The sequence below is a fragment of the Mus musculus genome, chromosome 2 (genome assembly GCF_000001635.26).
Source record: "Mus musculus strain C57BL/6J chromosome 2, GRCm38.p6 C57BL/6J".
Taxonomy (NCBI): domain Eukaryota; kingdom Metazoa; phylum Chordata; class Mammalia; order Rodentia; family Muridae; genus Mus; species Mus musculus.
In genome coordinates, this window is record NC_000068.7 from 157,993,716 (window position 1) to 158,010,940 (window position 17,225).

At 45.4% G+C, this 17,225-nt stretch overlaps 1 protein-coding gene across 3 annotated transcripts in view; it reads right to left on the bottom strand.

Moving 5' to 3' along the window:
- Tti1 (TELO2 interacting protein 1) overlaps nucleotides 1-17,225 on the bottom strand; it is a 46,673-nt gene that overhangs the window by 11,913 nt on the left and 17,535 nt on the right. For 2 of the 3 annotated variants that reach the window (XM_011239826.3, NM_029282.2), the window contains 4 exons: nucleotides 13,304-15,643; nucleotides 6,905-7,093; nucleotides 3,362-3,510; nucleotides 1,666-1,806 (listed from right to left, as the gene is read on the bottom strand). In XM_011239826.3, the coding sequence (XP_011238128.1) occupies nucleotides 1,666-1,806; nucleotides 3,362-3,510; nucleotides 6,905-7,093; nucleotides 13,304-15,602 (2,778 nt within the window). In that variant the 5' untranslated portion in view covers nucleotides 15,603-15,643. Of the gene's footprint in view, nucleotides 1-1,665; nucleotides 1,807-2,859; nucleotides 2,939-3,361; nucleotides 3,511-6,904; nucleotides 7,094-13,303; nucleotides 15,644-17,225 lie in introns of those variants that run through there. The other variant, XM_006500333.4, reaches the window with a different exon arrangement.

Consider the following 17,225-nt stretch of genomic DNA (forward strand, 5'->3'; position numbering starts at 1 on the left):
CAGTTATGAATTCAGAGGTCTCTGCTTCCAAGGCATAGATGCTTCTATCCATAAATACAAATTACATAGAGAGTAATTCTGAGGGAGCTTTGGTTGGATGAATAATATGATTAATACCTTGATTTCCTCTCCTTTTTGGAGGGAGGGAGGGAGGGGCAGGGAGGAAGACCGAGAACCTAAAGCCGTTCGTTCGTGTAGATCGAGATCATCTCTAGAATCTCCCTAAGACCCCCTGAGAAGACCGGGGCTTTTAACTCTTGCTGGCTGAGCAAACACACTCGAGGCTCAGCAGCTGCCATGTGAAGGCATCAGGAGGATGGTGGCCAGACTACAGTCCCTCCCTGGCAAGCCAAGGCTGGTGTTTGTGGCTGGAGCCATCACTGTGTTCTGTGTGTTCGACTGCATAATCTCTCATGTACATCAGCCCTTTTCTATCTTTCACAACAGGCAGTCTCTTTGCATGTGTCGTTTAAACTTTCTGTAGCAGAACATATTGAAATGTTTTGCCCCACTGCACAAGGCTGAGCAAACAGGAGGATAGGACTTTCTTTAAGAATCAATAAGCAAGGCATAATGGGCACAGAGCACCGTCCAGTCTGCAGAGTAAGGTCTCCTCTCAGGACCTCAGCTGTATCACATGACCTCAGGTAAAGCCCTATTAATGTGTCTGCAGTGGAGAAAGCAGCCTTGTATGCTTTCATTTCTCTACACTGCCTGTCATTTTAAATAACCTATTAATTTTCATAAAGGGAAACAGTACATCTGAATAAGATTTAGTAATACCTCCTTCCCACTCTGCCTCCCCCAGGCTCTCTTCTCTCTCTCCCCCTTTCCTCTTAACACACAGACACAGACAGAGACACACATATACACACCATCTCATGAATTTTGCTTTGGAATTAACATTATCAATTATGTCCTTCAAATATAAGCTGGTATTTTGGCTGCAAGAGATGCCGGGCATACTGACTGCATCCCAGCTCCCACTTGCCACCCCTCCACATCTCTTCCCTCTGCCTCATTTTGCTCATCCACTTCCAATTTATGCTGTCTTGCATGGTAAAGTATCTCTGTAGGATGCCGTTTAGTGCTTTTTAGAACAAGGAAGGATATAAATAAATAAATGAAAATTGTTGTGCTCATATGGCCAAACTAACCAGGGAGAACGACATCTCTACAGGCTGTAGCTTTTCAAAGGCCTTCCCCAGAGTTCAGTTCATCCCCAACAGAACTGTACCTAAGCCCCACCTGAACATGGTGACTGTAGATGGGCCATCACCTTGACTCTCATGCAGTTCATGAAGCTTGAGCCTAACCTGGTTCTATCCCTTACTAGCTGCACAGTCCCAAGGTAAGTTATCGTCTCTGACCTTGGCCAAAAATAGAGGTAGCAAGATCACTATGAAGTAAGCTTCCATGTGGGCAAAGCCAAGCTTGTGCCCGGCACACAAGAGATGCTCAGTGAACACTAGTGGCCTCCCTTTACGAGTCCACCCAGCTTTAAAGTCAAAAGACTGTCATGTAGTCTCTCCTGGACTTTACTTATTTTTCTGCACTTTCTTCAAGCTCTGTGTCCAGAGGTCAGAGAAATTAAAGTGATGCAGAAGATGGGGGCAGCCTCTGTGCTTCAGACCTGCATCCCATGACAGACAGGGGTGTCAGTACCTTGAAGGCTCTGAGCACTGCCAGGGGGTCATCACTTGTAAGTCGGTGTACGAGTGAAGGCCAGGCCCGATGAGCTAGGGGAAGGAGCTGGTTCTTGTGGGTCTGTAGAACCTCCACACACAAACCCAGCACATCCAAGACCTGAAAGAAAAGATAGAATAGGCAGTAGAGCTTGAAATCAGATGTCTGGGACCAAGTCGCAGTTGAACAGAGTGAGCCTGAGAAAAGCACTAAGATAGTACTAGAAACCTGATAGACCGTTTGCTTCCAAAATGAGCCTCATCGCCCAGTTTTGGCTACTCCTGTTTACCTCAGTCCAGGCCAGGTATTAGGGGACACTCAGTATACAAGGACAAATATATATACACTTCCTTGCCTTCATGGGATTTACGGTTAGCTGGGAAAGACCTTAGATACCATTCAATAGAGAAAAGACTATAAAGGGTACAATGTAAAGAAACAAAAAAAAACCTTTACAGCACACACTTGGGAAGGAGACACAAGTGGTGAACCAGCAGGCACTAGCTCAGCTCACAGTGAGGGTCTCTACACATGGATCAAAACAACAAAGACCCTGAGGCTGGGATGGACCTTAGGGATAAAGTGCTTACTGAGCATGTGCAGTGCTGTGGGTCCCATGCCTAGCACCAACAAAACAGCAAACCAAAAAAGACCCAGAGTGTGTCCTGCTTAAGAAGTGAGGGCAGCCACAATAGGAGAATGAGATGGAGTTGGACCATCAAAGGTCATGTTAAGAATCTCATTTTGTGCTAAGTATACTGGGGCATTTCCAAGTGTCTTAGCAGAGAAATGACCCAACATAGCCATGTTTCTGAAGATCATCGTAGCTGCTGAGTGAAGAAGGGATTTGAAGGGTGTTAAGAAGTGATGAGGCCCTTAGGAGACCACAGCAAAAATGTGTGGTCATATGATGTTGGCAGAACTATGAAAGGACTTGAACCTGTTCTGGAAAGGACCTGTACTTCAGCAGGTACTGTGTGACATCAACAGAGCTGCTCAGTCAGGTGTAGGAAATGAGCAGCAGAGCCACTGAAGGAGACAGGAAGCAGGGAGCTGGAGCAGGCTGAGAAGATGGTGGGGCCAAGTCTTGTTGCTGCTATCAGAAGTAGGCAGGAAGCTGAGGGCCAGCCAGTCTTACCAGAGAGGTTTGGGGTAGCCTAGATGCACACTGACCTTTTAATCTACTACTGAGTACTGTCAGCCAGCGTCAATTGTAGGTAGTGGTCAGGACAGCAGCACACACAGGCTTTTGCTGACATATGAGGAAGTCAAATTACAGAAAGTGTTAGATTTTTTTTTCCTATGATGAAAATAGAAATAAGGTCCAGGCTTAGAATAACCACTTTAAATTACTAGAAGCTGCATCCCGCATCAAGTCAGCACAGAATCGATGGAAGCCTTTGGAAGCACATGCTACTCTTTGCCTTGGGGACTCAGTGAACCCACTAGGCTTCACAGTTTTCAAGGTAGGGGACTCAGCTCCCTCTTGGCATTTGAGCTGACAGAGAAAGATGTTAAAACTGTCATCTCACAGAAAAACTCCTCCTGATGCTTCTTATAAACATCAAACATGGACCAGGAAATGAGGAAATCTGCTTGCTTATCCAGTTACCACTGACCATACCACATCTCAGACTTGCTGCTCTACTCATGAAGACAAGGGTCACACACTGACCTTCAGGCGGATTTTCAGATTTTTATCTGCTGACAAGTGGATGCAGCGCTCCATCACGTCCTTGGCTATCTGGATGTGCGTTGGCAGTGGTGGTTCCACATCTGGAAGGGTGTCATTCTCATCCACTTTGGGAGGGGCTGACTGCACCTCTGAAAGAACCGGATTGGTGAGAATGCTTTAGAAAGGTGTGCCACCCAACGTGACTGCCAGCTTCAGACTCCAGAATAGGACTTAAGAGGAAAATGTCCAGAGAAGCTCTGTAAGGAATCTAGGCTAAGTTACACAAGAAGTTTGCCACATGTGGCGGCACACACCTATAATCCCAAGAGGCTAAGAGACAGGTGGATATCAGTCTAAGGTTAGCCAAGGCTACTCAGTAAGTGGCACACCATCTCCATGTCTGCCACACACAACACAGGCTCTATGCTATGAATTTTTGCATGGGAGAAAAAAATAACAATGTATTGGGAGGGATAAGAAATGGGATAACAGACGACTGAAAACTTTTTTTGGGACACAGTTTGAATTTGAAGCCCCAGGCTGGGCAGTATCTGGTGTGACCTTTTCTCTGTTTTCTCCTTTTGATTCATCCTTTGACCACAGAGGGCCAAAGCTTACCATTTCTACTAGGATCTTTGGATGGTCAGCACCAACACTTTCTTATCTTTTTTTGAGAGCAGACATTATAAGGCAGCCTGGTGCATACACAGATCTGGGGCTTGGACCAGGGAGACTCCACAACCTGTTAACACCTCCCACTGTCCATGGTCTCACCTGCACCAAAGGGATAAGGCTATCTATCTGCTGATACAGAGTGACTGAGGAGGACGTCACAGCTGTCATCATCTCTGCCTGAAACCCAGGCCCCATCCCCACCCTGCAGGACTGTACTGTCTACTTAGAGGCCTACCCTGTTCCACTATCCCCCAGCAGCTCTGAGTTAGCATTCCCACTGGGGTGGGCACTGCTTAACTTTTTCTGGGTTCAGATTCCTGTTTGAAACCTGAGCCTTATAATACAGCTGCACTAGTGTCCATATCAGCTGAGAAGATGAATGGAAACGTATCTCAGAGAACGAGACTTTGGATGTATGAGGTGCCTTTATGTGGTTAAACAGAACATTCTTATCAAACCTGTATCAAGACCAAGAATCTTATGAAATCAAGGAAACCAAATACTCACGAAGACTGGGAATTGCAAGAGTGACAGGGCTAGCCTGCTTTTCTTTGGGGGTGAGGTGGGGTGGGGTTGGGGGAGATCTGCTGTTTGAAATTTGACTATTGTAGAGTGCTGTTCCAGGGATGTGAGCTTCTGTTTTTGGAGGAAGGTTTAATTCATTCCAACTGATCCCAGAAACTATCTACTAGAACCAGATCTCTGTGTGATTGTGTGGGTGTGTGTGTGCATGTGTGTGTGTGTTCATGCATATAAAGGCTAGAAGTCAAACTTGGGCATTTTTCCTCAAAAGTTATCCACCTTGCACCTTGTTTTGTGAAACGGGATTTCTCATTTGGTCTGGAGCTCACTGAATAGACTAGGCTGGCTGGCCAGAGAGCTCAGGGACCTGCCTGTCTTCACATCCTAAGTACTGGGATTACAAGCCCATACCAGTCTTTTTATGTGAACTCTGAGGATCAAGCCTAGGTCCTTATGCTTGCCCAGCAAGCATTTTACTGACTGAATTATCTTACTAGCCTAAGAACCAGAGATCTTAGTCACAGGAGAAGAGATTTATTGATGGGAACTTGAATTTTGGATTAGAATGACAACTTTGATCATGATAGACCCAGTCATCCCCTCTTCAGAGCTGTAGGTTTGGTAAGGTTGGACAGTGGTTCATAGAAAGATTTGGGTTGGCTTAGCAAAGAAACAGAAGGCAAAGTCTGGCAGGCTACAACAGAGCAAGCACTCTGTCCACGGTAGCCATACCAGCTCCACTCTGCATGAGCCTTGTTTGGACCTGTGCCACTTTCCACTGCTCAGAAGGGAATCTGTTACATTCACTGTGGCGAGCTCTACTCTTCTCTTCTGTTATCCTGGGCAGCATACTCTCCTGTTATCCTGGACAATATACTCTCCTGTTATCTTAGGCAGTATACTCTCCTGTTATCCCGGACAGTATATACTCTCCTGTTATCCCGGACAGTATATACTCTCCTGTTATCCCGGGCAGCATACTCTTCTGTTATCCTGGACAGTATACTCTCCTGTTATCCTGGACAGTATACTCTCCTGTTATCCCGGGCAGCATACTCTCCTGTTATCCTGGACAGTATACTCTCCTGTTATCCCGGGCAGCATACTCTCCTGTTATCCCGGGCAGCATACTCTTCTGTTATCCTGGACAGTATACTCTCCTGTTATCCTGGACAGTATACTCTCCTGTTATCCTGGACAGTATACTCTCCTGTTATCCTGGGCAGTATACTCTCCTGTTATCCTGGGCAGTATACTCTCCTGTTATCCTGAATGAATGTGTTGGCTCCAACTTACTAGAATCAGAGCACAGATGGGAAAATAAAAAAGAAAAAAAGAAATCTGCTCACTTCCAACCTAACAAACTAATTTGGGACTCAGTTCCATTTAGGATAGTCCTGGGACCACCAAGCTCATTATGACTTGGCATTTTATATTTGCAGAGGCGATTCTAATAATTTATTAATCCTTCTGTGACCTGAAGCTCCAGATTGAGTTTGTGAATAAAACAAGAGGCCGGAGCTGATACTGGCTTGAACTCTCTTTTTCTCGCCTCTCATATAATAGGTAAGAAAAACACTGCAATATTTCTCTACCAATAAAGATGAAGCTTATGAATAGACAATGGACCTGCAGGGGGGATAGTAGGAAGAAGCATAAAGAAATATGTCCAACTTGGGCATTAATCAAAGGCATGCAAAGTACAATAATAAGCCATTTTTGACTTGTCAACATAGAAACAAAAAGCAAGTAACTTTCGCACCCTTGCCATTGTTGGAAAGGTGTATATTGATCTGGAAGGCAATCTGGTCAGCATCAGATGATGTTTTTATCTTGGATGGAGAAACCCTCACTTGAAGGAATTTATAGAGATGTATGTAGGTGGAAAAGATCACACACAGAATCATCCTTTGCCACGCTGTTTATCACAGCAAGGCTAGAGGCAACCTCAACTTCACATGGGAGATGGATGCTTGGCAGCTGCCACTCCAACCCTGGTTATAAAAACCTGCAGTGTCCCTTTAATGAAACCCAGAAAGGATGTGGTACATTTAGACTCTGGTGCAGTGGGCACATGGCAGAGCCTGGTGGTAGTAAGTTCTAGGTTCAGTCCTCATCAGAACAAAAAAAAGACTATTTGCAACCATGTAAAACAAAAGCAACCATGTGAAAACTCTGTTTTGTTTTTGTTTTTTTAAAAAGGAATGGAAACTGGAAGCAGTTTACACACACATATGTGTGCACAGGATAAGTTTTGGAGCAACTTTTTTTCTGCAATGATTTTGTTGTTTCTACAATGATCTGTTTTAAGAAGGAACCAATGAAAGCAAAATAAATAGCAATTACCTTCTTCAGCTTCAAGGTCAGAAACATTTCCCTCTGCCACATCCTTCTCTTGGAGGTAGCTCAGTACAAACTGCTCGATGTCCTCGGCTGTGGTGCTAGCCTCGCCAGCTGCTGGCAGTTGCCTCCCCTCCTCTTCTAAACTACGCTGTTGGAGTTGCCCAGTAGAACCCGAGTCTGGGAACCAGTGTGCTGAAAGAAAACATCATGATGACCCTGGTCATTGGTGACAGGCACTGCCACTTTATAAGTAGATTAAGCTCTTTGGCAAGACTGGCATGGCTCTGAACTATCCTACCTAGACACTGACTAGTTCCTGGAACCCCCACCCCAACCCACTCCAGTCAGGTACCTGACAACTTGCTGTTTTTCAGTGGCTTTAGCAGGTGAGGCACTTTCCCGCCTCAGGACAACTCTTATACATCGCTCTCGAATGTCCAGAACACTTTCTTTACATCTGGCTAATTCCAATTACTTCACATTTCAGAACAACCAGAAAGTTCCCAGTAAAGCCATCCCTTACACAGCACCATGCTCTTCCCCAGGTATTTTGTACTATATTTATTTTGTGTGTACTGTTTGGTATGTGAATCTTCACCATGGAACTCTTGACCCTAATATGCCCACAGCATAGGGTGGGAACTCAGTGCAGAATCAAAACCGTAAGACTGGAGAAGAAATACAAATGATGTAACTCCGAGGACAAGATATGCTCCTTATTAAAAAACGTCTCTCTTCTCACTTGGGACTTTAACAGAAAAAAGTCTCCAGTGCCTCTGACATGTCACCACAGAATAAACTTTAAGCCATTCCAGTGGTTTTCACTTGTGCCCTGAGGGGTTGTAGGCCTCTGCAGAGATCATGACGAGAACCAGGAGGCAGCAGGTCAGGGTGAATGTGTAGTGTCCACCAGGGGCTAAATTCCTTATTTGATTACAGCAGTTCTAGTCTGAGCCATTCATGGATACTGAGGCCCTTCCAAGCCTTTAGTTAAAAAAGGTTCTGAATACTCAGAGAGTAAAGCACCAGCACCGCCACTCTTTCTTACCACGCTGGTCAGTACCCTCCCCTCTGCATCCAACGAAGGCCTGCCACTTTTAGCACCTGGTAATCTCCTTTTCATTAAGGAGCCATTGCCCAGAACCAGAATAGCAAAGACTCTTAAGGAGGAGCAGATTTTTATGAGGGAAGTGTCCTGCTACTATGTGGAAGTTCTTCTTTTTTTTTTTAAATTTTTATTTATTAGATATTTTATTTACATTTTAAATTTTATTCCCTTTCCTCTTTCCCCTCAAAAGAAACCCTTGTCCCCTCCCCCCTCCCCCTGCTCACTAACCCACCCACTCCCATTTCCCTGTCCTGGCAGTCCCCTACGCTGGGGCATAGAGCCTTCTTCACAAGACCAAGGACTTCTCTCATTGATGTCCGACTAGGCCATCCTCTGCTACATATGGAGCTAGAGCCATGAGTCCCACTATGTGTACTCTTTGGTTGATGCTTTAGTCCTTGGGAGCTCTAGGGGTATTAGTTGGTTTATATTGTTCTTCCTCCTATGGGGCTTCAAACCCCTTTAGCTCCTTGGGTCCTTTTTCTAGCTCCTCCATTGGGGACCCTGTGCTCAGTCCAATGGATGGCTGTGAGCATCCACTTCTGTATTTGTCAGGCACTGGCAAGAGTCTCTCAGGAGACAGCTATATCAGGCTTCTGTCAGCAAGCTCTTGTTGGCATTCACAATAGTGTCTGGGTTTGGTAACTGTATATGGGATGGATCCCCAGGTAGGGCAGTCACTGATGGCCTTCCCTTCAGTTTCTGCTGCAAACTTTGTCTCTGTAACTCCTCCCATATGTGGAAGTTCTTACACAAAGAGTTAAACATCCTTTTAAATTTTAATTTAATTTAATTTTGAAGACAAGGCAGAGACCCATCTGCTTCTATCTCCTGAGTTCGGGGAGTAAAGTTGTGCTAAGTGTGCCATTTCTTCAGTGTCTCACTCCTAGGTATAAATTAGGCAGTGGGTACACTCTAAGGTGCTGGTCCCAAATGGTTCAAGTCTAGCCACAGCACTTCTGCTGCTGGGAGTCTACACTGCAGATTATTCTACATTCAAAGCTGGTGTCAGATTGGAAAATGTCTTTGCTCACAAATGGGCTTTAAGCATATGAAAAGAAGCTCAACTTCATTCTTAATGCAAATTACAACTATAATAAGGTGCTATTTTACTCCTATTGGATTAGCAAAGATCAAAAGCTCAGTAATAAGAAAGTGTGGGGGGAAGGTGTGGCAAAACTGGCACTTTTACATTGCTAAAGGAGCTTAAATTGGTACAACCTCTTAGGAGAACAATTTGATACTCTCAATCAAAAATTTAAATGTAAAACTCTTGAACAAGTATTTCTTTTAGGATTTATGCTACTGATATACTGAAGGCAAAAGACAGCGCGGCAAATGTAATTTGTGGCAAAGGCTGAAGGAGGACTGAAATGTCAACCAAGAAAGGGTTGGTTAGACTTGGTGCCGTGACACAGTAGGGTGTGATGCAGCCCTAAGAGCACCACAGCCTTGTGTGCATGGGGTAACCCCCATCCCCCAGTGCAGAAGGATGGTGACAGGAAGACTTCCTGGTTCATCCTTGCTGTGCATGGGTCTCCTTTCCCTGGGGCACCTGCTGCTTTTTAGACAATGCAGATGAAGCATGCATGTTCAGTAACTCAGTGTCCTAAAACATACATGTACTTGGTTCTATCATGACTTTTCAGAAGTTCTTTGAAAGCAACTTCCATTCTCGTCTTAAAAGAAAGGCCATCTGATGACAAACTGAAATGCTAGCATCAAGTGCTGTTTGCTGTAATCTGTGAGTGAGCATTAATTTTATGACTTACTACTCAAAATGCAATTACATATTGAGTTGTTTCAAAACTTGTGGAAAATCCATCTCCAATTTTGTTTTACACCCCCCCACCCCAACACACAATGTCCCAGACAATGTCCCAGACACCTCAACTGTCCATATTTCCTTACTGTAATGTGGACCCCAACCTTCTACTTACAAAGTGCTACACAGGATGTTTTGACATTCCTCCTTCAGATTACCAAAGACATCAGAATTCTAAGAAAATTCAAATTCCAAAATCCAAAAGTGCTACCTCCTGAAAAGACACATTTCCAATGCTTTAAATTTTTTGATATTATTTTGTGTCTATGAGTGTACTGCTTGTGTGCATGTGTCTGTGTACCATTTGGGTGCCTGCGTTAGTAAGGAGGGTATCAGCTACCCTGGGACTGGAGTTACAGATGTTTGTGACCCACCATGTGGGTGACAGGAGTTGAATTTGAGTCTTCTGCAAGAACAAAAGTGCTCTTAACTACTGAAAAATCCTTCCAGCTTCCTAAGCCTTTTTGTAAAATGTTTAAATTTTAAGATGAAATAAAATCTGGTTTCCCACTGTAGCAGAGATGAGACATCTGGGCCACAGAAGCTGGCCCCAGTCTGTAATGTCTAAGTAGTTAGCTGCCTTAGTTGGTGGTCCAAGCCACTCTAACCCTGTGTGGGTTTTGTCCACAGCTGCTCAGCTGATAACTTTTAGCACAGACAGGAGTTAGGGTTAGGATCTGAAATGCCTCCCAAAGGCCTTGTCCCTTAGCTATGGTGCTATTTGAGAGCTGGTGGCAACTGTAAGAGCTGGGACCTGGGAGGAAGAAGTAATGACGGCAGGTCTACCGGGGAAGCCCTGCCTGCCATGACAGGAACTGCTTCTCTCACCCGTGGCCCTGACCAAAATGCGCCTACCTTATCACGGCCCTAAGCAACACGGCAGGCTGACTTTGGACTCTGAAACCACAAGCCAGACAAACCTTCCCTTCTTTAGGGTGTTTTAGCCTCAGCCACTTTGTCATGGTTTCTGAGTGACTGCAGTCCAGATCCAATGTCTTTTCTTGGCCTAGTGCCCAGTAGGATCGCTCTAGTTCATGTTTAACCGTGTTACACTCTCTACAACATTTTCTCCAAACACGCCTTCCCCAAGTGTGAATAGTCTTCACACCACTCTGCTGATAGTGTTCTGAGAATCGTAGAGAAAGTACTACAGCCATATATAGCCTGGCTCCCTCCTCTGCCTTCAGGTCACAGCCTTAGTGGCGCTTCCCAGAGAGGCCCTCCCTGTCCATGCAACTTAGAGTAGCCTATTCCCGTTTCTCCCTTGCATGAGGTTTTCATTTCCTTCAAAGCGCTTATCAGCGGCTTCCTGAGCTTGCTTATGCTTTCATTACTTGTTTATCATTTCTCTCAGTAGCAGGAAAGCTCCTTGAGTTTGTTTATCTTGTTCACTGCTGTATCCTCACTACTTAGTGTAGCCTCTGACATATAGCAGGCATCCTTATGAGTGAAGCAAGCATTCATGCTGTCTGTGAATGTTCATGAATGAACGAGTGAACACTATAAATGTCACCTCAGAGTAGAGCACAGTCCTTGTCCCAGTCGCTTCTCCTAAGAAAGTTACTCTCATGATCTTGTCCTTTTAACCTGATAGAATGAGGTCAAGGACCTTTCCTCTGCCTCAGGGGCTATTAACAGCACTGGAGATATGTTCTTTGGATAAAGGCACCAGAATATAGCTCAATGTTTTCATTCAATGATTAACTGTCCAGCTGAGGGATTTATTTATTGATTAGACATGGTCTTGCTATATAGCTCGGGCTCGCCTTGAATTTATGATCCTCCTGCTTGAGCTTCCTGGCAGCTGGGATTATAGGTATGATCCTACCAAGTTTGGCTTTTTTCATGGTACAAATTGTGCCATGTTAATGGTGGCACATCAGGATCAAAATATAGAAGAGACAATTAAGTCAACTTGCACAATTAAAAGGTTAAAAGGAAGGGCTGGAGAGATGGCTCATTAGGTAAGCACACTGGCTGCTCTTCCAAAGGACATGGGTTAGTACAACGTGGTAGCTTACAGATACCTGTAACAACTGTTCCAGGGGATCTGACGCCCTTTTCTGGCTTCTGAGGACACTGCGTGTATGTGATGCATACCCCCACTCCCTACTCCGCCCAAAACAAACAAATCTTAAAAAAAAAAAAGTTAAAGATGGTCATAGTGATAGTGGCACATTTCATCCCAGCACTTAGGAGGCAGAGATGGCACAGTAGGTATGAACACTGGCTGTTCCTCTAGAAGGCCCAGGTCTAATTCCCAGCACCTACATGGTGTCTCACAAGCTAACTTCAGTGCTAGGAGATATAGCGCCCTCTCCTGGCCTCTTCAGTTACCGAGTACACACGTGTAGGCATATACACATGCAGGCAGAACACTCACATATATAAAATAAATATAAATGTTTTTTTAAAAGTTTTTAGATTATTGCTGTCCAGTATAGTCCACATGGGTATAAAAACCAAAAAGAATTAAAATTTCAATTCCCTATTGGATATAATGGTTCACACCTGTAATTTTGGCTGAGGCAGGCGGAATGCTGCAAGTTTCAAGTTCAGACTATATTATGAGTTCCAGGGCAGCCTGGGTTGCAGAGTGAAACCCTGTCTTTAAAAAGGCACCAAACCAGGGCTGGCGAGATGGCTCAGCGGGTAAGAGCACTGACTGCTCTCCCAGAGGTCCTGAGTTCAAATCCCAGCAACCACATGGTGGCTCACAACCACCTGTAATGAGATTTGATGCCCTTTTCTGGTGCATATGAAGACAGCAACAGTGTACTTACCTATAATAATAAATAATTCTAAAAAGAAAAAAAAAGGGCACCAAACCAAAATATTCAATTCCCCAGTAGATTTAGCCACACACGCCTACTGGCTATTGTAATGGCAGAAGAGACACAGGATATTACCATCATTAGAAAATTCTATTAGAGGGTTAGGGATGGAGCTCAGTGGTAGCATACCTGCTTAGCACATGTAGGTCCTGAGTTCAATTCCCAGAGCCAACCACTACCCAAAGAAAGAACGGAAAAGAAAGGTTCTATGTGCTGCTACAGCTCTCTGTGGTGGAGCACTCTCTGCTGCTCCTGGTCTCTACCAGCACACATGCTGCCGAATCTAAAGCACTAGTAGCAGCATAGGATATTGAGAAGAATAAACTTGCCACAAATTCAACTTTATCCCCTATTAATAATGTGACCCTGGCTAAGCAGGTTCTCATTGAGCCTTGGTTTTTCTTATTTGTAAAATAAAAAATGCTAGCCTATATGGTTTATATCTCTGCTCAATAAATGGTAGAGATATTCAAAGTACAAAACATAAACAATGGAGCCCAACAATCCCCTGTGGGGTTGGAGAGACAGCCTTTTCAGTATTCTCCATAGCACATTCTTGAACATGGAATAAAACAAGAATAGGAAACTAGGATCCTGCCTATCTCAATTGGAATCAAAAAGGGCTTTCAACGTACCTAATGCTGCCAGCAGAGCATGCAGAACGCTGACAAAGGAAGCAGCTCTCTTATCATAAAATTGGTCCAGGGTGGCCAGGACGTCCTGAACCACATCTGCTACCAAAGGAAGTAGGCTGGCATCCGCGTTCCGAAGCATGGCTTCTAGGACTTTTGGGGCATGAGGGTGCAGAGCGAGGTGACGCAGATTTAAAGAGATTCCATTCACCAAATAGTCTGAATTTTGATTGATCAGGTGTTGTACAGAGTTGTAGCCACAAGCGTGGCAAATATCTACCATGGTGCTAGTAGCCACTTGACTAATAAGCAAGGTTGGATCTCCCGCCTTCTCCAGTATTGGATAGAGAGCTGACATCAAAAGCAAACGAAAGTCTTTTCCTAATGCATATGCAAACTGGCCAATCCCTTCCAACTGAATGCATATCTGCCAGATGTTACTGTTCATGGAGCAGATAGTGGGACTCGGCTTTGACAGGGCTGGAAAAGATACAACTTGGCAGGTGTGGACACCAGATGTGACAGCCTGGAAGCCTTGCTGCTTCATCATCACCTCCTCCCCCTCCTCAGCTTCAAAACAGGTAATCAAGTACCAGTTTTCTTGGCTTGTGTATTCCTCTAGTATAGATTTCACAATCTCTCTCAACTCCTCTGGGCCCATGCTTGGACATTTGTTATGAATATCTTCTACATCCAGTCCAGCAGCCCCTACAACCAGTTCATTAAGGATCATGGCAGCTTGCTTCCGATAAACTACAGATGTATGGTACAGTTCCATAAAGTGATCCACAAGCAAATACAGGTCCCCATAATAACCCAGGAGCTGACAGATCTTCCGAAGGAGCAGGAAGACCCTCTCGTCAGTGAAGCATCGGAAGTATCGCCTCTGGACTCTGCTCCATGGCCGTGCAGCTGAGACCTCTGCAGAAGCACTCAGGTTATCAGAGTTCCAGCGCCGCTCTTCCACCATCTTGACATCAGTCACCTCTAGCTCCAGTACTTGGATGAGGGCCCTGGAAAGGCGTTGCACATGGGCCACAGAATTGAGAATCACATGCACTTTGGGGCCCAACAGTTTCAGATACCCAAGTAACAGGGAAAGGGTAGAGAATTTGCCCTGATCATCCTGTGTGTTCATCAGGCGGGGAAGAGACGTGGCCAGTGAATGCAGGCTTTCTGACAAGATGTCAGCCAAGGCTCTGCTGCCCACTACTACTTTCTGATCTGCAAGACGCCTCAGCACTGTACTGCACCGGGCCTGGACTTCCGGACTTTCATCATTCACTAGGCCAACTAACACCTTCAAGAGGGGTCCCGTGGATTCAACCAGGGACTGAGTGCACTTCAAAAGCAGGATTTCCACAAACTCTACCAGTTCCAGCCTCACCTTCCAGTGTGGGTGAACGGAGACACAGTCAATTATCTTTTTAATAAAGATGGCCAGCTTGTCACCAGTACTTTTTACCCAGTCTGCTTCTCTGTGAATCATCAGGGCTGCTACTCTGTGCTCAACTACAGGTTTTGCTTGGGCCTTTGGAATCCTTGTGAGCTGTTCATCAGCCATGATGAAGCCCACTGTCTTGTAAAAGACCTTTAGAGAAGACACGACAATGCTGTGACCTTGTTTAAAGTCTCCTGTGATGATTCTGGTCAGCGCAGTTGAGATCCCAGGTAAGAAAGATGCCAACAAATCCCCCAGCTGCTGCTGCTCCAGTTCATCCAAGGGCCTTGGATGGTCCTGACAATCACACTGAAGGAGGAGAACCTGCAGACACTGTAAGGCAGCAATTTTAATCTGTTTTGACTTCTCCTGCTCTGCCAATCCTAACAGTAAAGACACAGCAAATCCTAAACGAGGCAGAATGGAGGGCTCATAAAAAGTCAGAATGATGTCCCTGTAAGCTGAGTGCATTAAGGTGCTAAGTCCCTGGATGACAGCCAATTTCAACTCCTCTGACAAAGCTGCGGGTTTCTGGGAGCTGGGAGAGTACAGACAGGCAGAAAGCTCCGAGAAGAGTTCCTGCAGAAGCTCCTGCTCTCTCACACATGTGGAAGAGAGGACAAAGGTGAGACATTCCACCACACTCTGCACCAGGCGCTCTCTTTTGGGCCCTGGGGTCTTCAGGGCAAATCGCAAAGGGAAGAGGATGTACTGCTGTAGTTCCTGAAGAGCAGTGTCACTTATGGCTTGTAACTGTGTCTGCAGATGCTCCACATTCTCCACTGTCTGGGTCTTTGTGAGCTGAACACAGACCGGACGTAAGACGCCAAAAGCCTCCTCAGGAGTGTCAAACACCGCCATTGTACAACCGCCTTCCTCTCACCGAGGAAACATCCTGCAGGCTAGAGGAGAGAAGCTTCTGAGTAAACAGGGTCAAGCTCAAGGCAAAGCCAAGTGACATCCATCCAGCCGACATTCACGGGGCCCCAAGTGCAAAGGGGAACAGGAGACTGCAAAGAACGAGCTCCTATTCTTGGAGTATCCCCAGGTTAGTGAGGGATATAAGCATACGCCAAAGTCTCTAGGGATGAGGATAGATCTAAATTTAGGTTCTTAGTGAACAGGGCAAGCCAGAATTGAGTTTCACAATAGCATGCCTGATCAATGACCTGGGCCAGGCCGAGTTTAGGTTCCAATTCCTGTGCTGCTGAAAAGGCATATACAGAGTAAAACACGCTGTCTTGGTAAGTCAGTGTAAGTTTTCATGCATGTGCGGACCTACAATGTTTCTAGCACCTAAGAAGGTTTCCTCATGACCTTTACAAGTGATTCCTCTTTCCTCTACAACTCCCTCTTCCTCTCTTCTCCCCCCCCCCGCCCCCTGGAGATTTCTTTTGCTTGATCTTGTCACTGAGAGAATTTAAGTGAGGATGGGAGGCTATGAGCATTTTTATGTGGATAGTAATACGGAGGAAGATTCAGAGCTGGGTGAGGCTGACAGCAATACAAAGGGAAGAAGAGCGTGCCAAAGAGAAGGAATCAGGAGCTCATACTGCCTCGGACATCATGGCGGAAGAGATTTCAGCAGCACAGAAGGCAGGAAAGCAAAGGAGGCAGGCTTAGAGGTAATGAAGAGGCTGAGTGGCTTGATGCCTGAAAGCTTTTCTTTTCTGTAAGGAGAGAGTCAAATTCAGAGACAGATGTTGAACAAAAAAGAAAATAAACACAGAGCATGAAGAGAGAAATAAAGGTCTCAAACATACCCTTTGGGGAAACAGAGCAGCATGCTGGGAGGACACGAACCTGCGGCCCAAGGGTACTAAGGACTGAGCCGAAGCCGGACTATAAATGTGTAACACTGTAAAATGCTGTCACTGGATGAAGTCATCACCCCTCACTGCATTAGGACTATCCAGTCTAGTGGGTAGGCTTGCAATTTTCTCCTTGGTGTCCATCTCTATCTGCAGGAGTGAGTACTCCTAAATCCAGTAGCCACAGGGCTTGCAGGCCAGAGGAGCATGGTGTGTGTATGGGCCATGACTTGGTCATTTCAGAGCTGTGCTGGATGGTACGTGAGAACCAGGAGAGGACTCCCACACATAGTCAGATACCTAGAATGTGCCATCAGGAATTCCACAGACCCTGTGAGGAAGGGTATTTCTACATCTGTGGCTCTCATGAAACCAAAGAAAGGATTCTAAGCCTCATCTAGATCAGGAAAATGCCAAATGTGGATGCCACAAGCTTGGCTGAAGACCACTGACACTCCCCTAGGACTGGCTTACACACTATCTGTGGCATCTCCTGCCCGAGGTACTTGTCACTGGATTAATGAGTAGGAAAAGAAGCTAACTGCAGTCAGAGACAGGACACACATTTCAGACTCTTTTTTTTGTTTGTTTGTTTGTTTGTTTTTCGAGACAGGGTTTCTCTGTATAGCCCTGGCTGTCCTGGAACTCACTCTGTAGACCAGGCTGGCCTCGA